General features: G+C 44.7%; 1 protein-coding gene across 1 annotated transcript in view; it reads right to left on the bottom strand.

Annotated features, from left to right (window-relative positions):
- LOC108790641 (NAD(P)H dehydrogenase [quinone] 1-like) overlaps nt 1-6,675 on the bottom strand; it is a 16,416-nt gene extending 9,741 nt beyond the window's left edge. Inside the window, exons 1-2 of the mRNA XM_018560948.1 lie at nt 6,643-6,675; nt 1,739-1,903 (exon numbers count right to left, since the gene is read on the bottom strand). Of these exons, the coding sequence (XP_018416450.1) occupies nt 1,739-1,903; nt 6,643-6,649 (172 nt within the window). The 5' untranslated portion in view covers nt 6,650-6,675. The remainder of the gene's footprint in view (nt 1-1,738; nt 1,904-6,642) is intronic.
- Nucleotides 6,676-6,920: the final 245 nt, after the last annotated feature.

The following is a 6,920-nucleotide window of genomic DNA, read 5'->3' as shown; positions in this document are numbered from 1 at the left end:
AACTCTATTGAATTAACTACACTTTCCTGCAGTCTTCAGGCCAGTTGGATGATGTCATAGGAATGTATACACAAGAGGCGCTAAGATCTCCTTTTATTAGTCCAGTACTGTAAATGATTGTAAAGCTGCTCTCTTCAGTAAAGCTGCTCCCATACAACAAGGAACCCCCAAGAAAAGAGAGAGGTCCTAAGAGAAATCCAGTAGATAGCAGTAAGGGTGCCACACCAGTGGTGAAAGGGTCCAGAATATTTATTTATTCATGAAAAATTAAGAATTAATATGAAAATGCAAACGCATATCAGGGGCTCATATACTTCCCCTTCATCAGGGCTTGTAAGTTACGCCACTTAAGCAATGACTGGAGTACTTTAAGATATAGTATCAAATGTTTGTACCAGCAGGTAATGCAGCATAAAGCTGATGATGTCTCAGGTCCTTCTTCAGTGGTTGAGGTGGCCAGTCCTGCCTCCTGGTGGTCTCTACGCTCTCATGTAATGACATGTGAGTACAATTGAGTCCAGAAGTACTGTGAGCCCAAGCCAGGGGGTGTCCTTGACCCTCTGGGATCACATAAAGTCGATTAGATGACGCGTAGTGTCATTCAACCCAGAAAATGAGCGGTGAGCAATAGAGGACCTCTGAACAGTAAGTCTCTCGCTCACATGGGGCATACACTTCCGTGCGGCCTGCACGCCCGTAAACAGGCCAAGTCCAGGAGGGACAGGTGCTGAGTGTGATTGCGCGCAGCAGCTTGTTCTTCCCTATAGGAGGACGCGGCTGCACGCTGTCATCTGTGCGGGTACGGGTGTCCGCCCTTGGACGTAGACAGGATGCGTCCTGTCTGTGTCCAAGTGTGGACACCTGTACCCGCACAGATGTGCAGTTCGGGTGTGAATGTGACAGCGTACAGCCACATCCTCCCATAGGGAAGAACGGGCTGCTGCACGGAATCACACAAAGCACCTGTCTCTCCCAGGATCGGCCCATTACGAGCATGCACGCTGCATGGACATGTACACTCCGTGTAAATGAGGCCTTAACGTCAATGAGAAATCAAGATTATTTTGCAAACACGTGGCCGGTGCTTCACAGCCCTCCTGTCTGGAAGAGGGAGGAAGATGGAAGGAGCCGCGTTAGTACACTATGTTGTGTACACTTGAGATCCCTAAACAAACTCAAGAAAAAAAATGCAATACCTGTATATTGCAGCTTACCAGTCCTTATATGTGGTGGCTGCATTCGTTTTCTGTTTTTATATTCTATATTTTCACCTGGTGATCCTGCCAGTAACACGCTTCCTGTCCTATGGTGACAAATGCTCAAGCACTGTACTGTATCTAGAGGAGCAGCATTGTCAACCTAGGGCACAGCAACAGAACACCTCCAACTCTCCTCCATAACAAGAGGCAAGGTGTTCTTTAGTCCACAGAGAAAACTGGGAGCAATGTAACTAATAAGGGCAGCAGAGGCAGGGAGCACAGGAAGTTATCAGCTCACTGGATTTCTGGCAGGATCAACAGGTAATTGTTAACTTAACAGATATTTAAAAAATTGCTTTCAGTGGTATATTTAACAGGCCAAAATGGAGCATATAGGAGAAGTTTATTTATGGGGTTTACATGCCCTGTAAAAAGGAAATGCACTGTTCAGTTCAAGCAGGGTCCATACAAACCCGTTACAGCCCATTACGTCATTGCTCTCTTTACATAGCAGTCTCAATGCAGACAGAATATATTACCTGTAATATCAGAACGTGACAAAACAGCGTTAAATTTCAAGGCGTAGAGGTCAGACTCCAACACTTTCCACCCTTTCTTCTTCAGTGCGCTCGCTGCTGCGTCCTTCATGGCATAATTAAATGACGTCTTCTCCTGGTGAGCTAAAACTAGCAGTGCGGTTTTGCCTAGGAACAGATAAACATGATAAAGATCCACATCCTTCTATTAAAGCTTTGTGAATCCGAGTCTCATTAGATATGCTCAGCTTTGTCAAACAGTTAATGAAAAAAGTATTTAATAAATAATGATATTTCAATGTTATTTTTGTTTTATCCTCGCGTTTCTATACTCAACTGACAATTGAATATACCATGAAGCATTGGCCCCTTATTTGTAGAAAAATAATAGCCATTCTATAAAGCATTGAATGTGATAAACATTCACTGGTAGTGAATACATTTTTCATTTAAAGTGCATGGACCTGGAAGATTGACCTATACTGACGTGCGGTGAAAGTCATCATCACTGCTTCATAAATATGCCACTTCAGCCATAAATAACCAAAAAACTTACTCTAACCAAAACTGAAGAAGTGTGTTTAGATATACATTAATCAATGTGGTATATAACCCCTTGTAACAGAAACCAGCAGTCACAGGACTCTATGCTGTAAACCTTTCATGAATGTGTGTGGTGGTAGGGGGGGATTGGGGGCTAAAAGGGGCTTGAGAGATGGAACCAAGGAACACACACTGGTCTTAACCATTGCAAACTCACTTTTGGCATTGTCCGGCAGGGCCGGATTTACTCTCTCTGCTGCCCCAAGGCCGGGTTCCTCAATTGCCTGAAGCAGTGCTAAATGTAGAAAAAAACTACTCGCCCGACGGCTGTGATGCCCCTCTACTCCCTGCTGCCCCAATGCCGGGCCTCGGTGGCCTTGTGGGAAATCCGGCACTGATCGCAGGGTGGCCATGGGCGATGATCACTCTAGAAAAAATAACCTGTGTACATGTATTCTTTTAGGGTGATTTCTCCCATTCATGCCTGATCCATGAGACTCAAGATTAAAAATCTCCCTTGTAGTCCTAGGGTAGCTAGCAAATCAGCCAGTTGCAGAAGAAGACCACAACATCCACCAGAAAATGTTGGTGTTTGAGTGCACTGTAGCTTTAACCAGTTGACATCCGCGGTGTTAAACCCCCTTCCCATCCAGGCCATTTTTCAGTATTCAGCGCTGCGGTACTTTGACTGACATTTATTCCGTCATGCAGCGCTGTACTGAAATGAATTTTATACCCTTTTTTGGGGACAGATAGAGCTTTCTTTTGGTGGTATTTATTCACCACTGGGGGTTTTATTTTTTTACTATATTAAGGAAAAATTACCGAAATTTAAAAAAAAAAACAGTTTCCCCTATATTAAATGATAAAACATTTATTATTACCCAATTTTTTGGTAAAATATAAAAGATGGGGTCACGTCGGGTAAAAAGACACTAAACATGTCAAGCCTTAAAATTGCGTGCGCGCGCGAAACCTCAAAAAACGATAATACCCAAAATTGGCCCTAGGCGACGCTTTAAAAGCTGTTACCGCTCATCAGTTTAGTGTTATCAGTGATTGATGGCCCTAAAATGATTGCTCTCACTGCGACGTTCGCGGCGATATGTAACATGTGTAGCGCAATTGTAATTTTTGCGCGCTGGGGCACCGGACGCGTATTTACGTTTATAGGCGCGTAAACGTGGGGGTGGGGGAGTTAAACATTTTGGGGGGGTTTTTTCCCCTTTTTTTATATGTGGCTTTTATTTTATTTTATTTTTTTATGTGTTACTTTTCTTTTTTTTTATTTATATTTTTTTTTTTGCACTTATTGTTATTGCTATTATATAGGGGGATAACAACCCCCTATATAATAGCAAAGGCACACTGACAGGTCCTCTTTATGGAGATATTAGGGGTCTCTAGGACCCCTAATATCACCTATGGACCCCAAAAGAAGCTGATAAAGCAGAGATCTGCTTTATCAGCTTCTTCTCTCTCCAGATGACTGACAGGTGAATGCGGAAGTGATGTAACACACATCACTTCTGCATTCACAGCCCGGACGGGGATCAGCAAGGAGCTGATCTCCCGTCCTCCTCCTCCTGACGCCCTCGGAGCCGGTCCCGGGATCCAAGATGGGGCAGCGGATCCCGGGAATCAAGGTGAGGGGTCAGGGGGAAAAAAAAAAAAAAAAAAAAAACCGGAAGCGCCGACCGCGAACGAGCACATATAGGCGATCGGCGGGCTATGGACCCGCCGATCGCCTATATGTGAAACACCCGGTAACGGGTGTGTGCATTTAGCGGGTCTTTTCTGCCCGTGCGTGCCCGCTAGGGGGCGCGCGCGAGCAGAAAAAAATTGCCGTCTGGAGACGGCAACCCGCAGATGCTGCAGTGCCGTCCGTCCGTTTTTTTACTACGGGCGGACGGCAAGAGGTTAAATAAGCTGGAATTTAAAAAGGACCTGCTGCAATAAAAGTGGCCATGGAATTTGACCATATATTGAACATGACTGATCCAGACTGTTCTCTAGGTAGGCGTATATAATACAAGACAGATAAGGCTGTTCAGGCCCTCAGGAATGTAGAGAACATAATTGTAGCATTCAGTCAGACTCAATTGTATTCCTTGAAAGCTGTTGATCAAGTTGAACAACCAAGTAAAAGCTCAGTGACAAATGATGTATAGGTGGATACCATAGGAAAGAAAATATGATAAAGCATTATGAAGAGAAGGAGACGAAAGGGGGGATCAACTGAGATCATGTGACCAATACCTAGGCTTTTTGCTATGGGACCACTGTGAGAGCTTTCAGCAGGACAGGTAAGAAAATACTTTTATGTAGCAGAGTGGGGAAACATTGGAACCTCTCTGAGGATCTTTTTGCTGTCCCGAGGATCTTTAGGTCCTGGTAAACCTTGTTGCTTTCATTTTTAGGGAGGTTGTCACTGGGCAAGGAAAGGGAAGCCCTCCCCGGTGGGGGCACAAAGGGGGAAAAAAGCTTCAGCTGCATGTTCAACTTTAACCTACTAAGTGATCAGGAGTGGTCTGGTGCTGAGATTGTGTTTGGCAACTGGAAAGCTCCAATTTCTTTTTTGTACAGGTCAGCCCATCCACAAGGAATCGATGTACTAAGTCACCTCTTCCTGACCATCGTATAGTCTTCTCACTCTTCTGCATTCTCTTTAAACCAGAACTTTAACATGATGGCCAAGGGTTGGCAGCTCTTGCTCTAATGGTCAGGAATGCATAACTGTTAATTGGTGTAGCTTCCCAGCATCCACCACTGATATATATCAGCTTTGGCTAGAATGACCCTTTAACTTATTACTGTCATCTAATAAAGATGATACAAGTAACAAGAAACTTTCATCTTTGCACTTTTGCACCTACAATTATGGCTATTACATGTGAATGTTTCATAGAGGAGGACATTAAAGGAGAACTATGGGGTCAGGGCTTTTCCCCATAGTTCTCCTTAGGGTAACGGGAGGACACAAACTAGCGTCCTCCCGTTACCCTAAGCTCAGTATACTGAGACGCCGCAGCCGGACGCGATCCCGACATCGAGGTCGAGACCCGCCCAGCTGCGTGAGTGACAGCTGGCTCTGCCTGTCTAGAGGCAGAGCCAGCTGTACCCGCCCCCTCCCCGTCCGTTCCGCCAGTCAGCGCTGGCGGATGGGAGCGGGGAGAATCCAGCCCCTCCCCTGTCACGGCAGAGAGCCGTGACAGGATCGAGAGGTGAGTGAGCGCCGGTATGTGTTCGCTCACTTCCCGATCTACTGAGCCGACCTGTGACAGTCTCATTGTCACAGGTCGGTTAGAACTATGAGGTGAGTGAAAAGCACTCACCTCATAGTTCTCCTTTAAATAAACCCTTACAGTGGGGCTGCCCCTGCACTGCAAGGGTTAAGTGCCCATTTTGGTCTATGGGCAAAAAGAATATACACGCACCTGATCATTGGTCCTGCAACAGTGTCCGCTCACCTCTCTGGTTGTGGTATGTTCCTCGGCGTTCTCACATCTAATAGACTTGTATGAGACGTCATGGGTCCTTAGACTTGTATAAGACGGGGAAGAAGAGGCTGCTGGAACTAGTCTAGCAGCCAGGCAGGACCAAGGGTCAGGTGAGTATTTTTTCTTTATTTACATCCCTAGATCAAAACTAGCAGTTAACCCCTTCAGTGCAGGGGGGAGCCCCACTGCAAGGGTTATTTCAACAGAATCCTAGCGTTCCTCTTTAAAGTTGGCCATACACATTGAAATCTGCTTGTGCGTTCAACTTTTAGCTTAGCATACAGGTTACGATCTGACTCTACAATCTCCTTTGGAGGTACCAAAGCTTTGCAGCATGGGAACCATCTAAACTCTCCAATCAGTTTGTATTCAATCAGGCAGGCACTTGTGCTACATAGTTGTGGGTCGATTTTATTTATTACAGGCATTTATATACTGTAGTGTTGAGAATTTACGCAGCTGTTTACATATTGTGCATTCACATCAACCTCTGACCTGAAGGAGCTTACAATCTAGAGCCAATTTATCTACCAGCATGTCTTTGGCGTGTCATCTGACCATAGAAAATCTGCAGATAATCTATAGGTGTATGGCCAGCTTTACTGATACAAACCTAAAATATTTTTTTTTTTTTTTTTAATGTAGCCCCCTGATGTTATATCTTTTCAGTTATAGTGAGGGAGATTGTTCAATTCATTTGTATTGTGCCACCCTAAATTCATAGTCAACTATATCTCAGACATCATAAATCTGGTGACAGCATGAGTTTAAAAGGGATTGTCTGCTCGCTCCTCTGCAATCATCCTACATCAGAAATAATGACAGAGATGTTCTGGTTCTCCAGAAAGCGTCCCCGATACTCACCAGCCATGATTTCCTATAATAACGTTTCAGGTTTCCTATGTTATGTCCTTCCCGTGAACATGTAAATATCAGAAATTACAAAATCAGTGCTCGCTGGCTATTTATAGAAAATCGTGACTGTCCAGCCCTGAGAGAATCAGCATGACAAGGCAAAAAGTGAGGGAGTATTAGGTTTATCAGTAGAACAGTCCCTCCCAGGCCAAACAGTCCGCAAATCAGAAAATAACAAGAATCGACCAACCGGACAGGTTCCTCTCATGTTTCTAGATACATTTTCA

This window comes from Nanorana parkeri, unplaced genomic scaffold (genome assembly GCF_000935625.1).
Source record: "Nanorana parkeri isolate BGI_ZX_2015 unplaced genomic scaffold, ASM93562v1 scaffold490, whole genome shotgun sequence".
NCBI lineage: Eukaryota > Metazoa > Chordata > Amphibia > Anura > Dicroglossidae > Nanorana > Nanorana parkeri.
The sequence above is the reverse complement of the archived record's forward strand: the minus strand, read 5'-3'. Positions and strand labels throughout refer to the sequence as shown.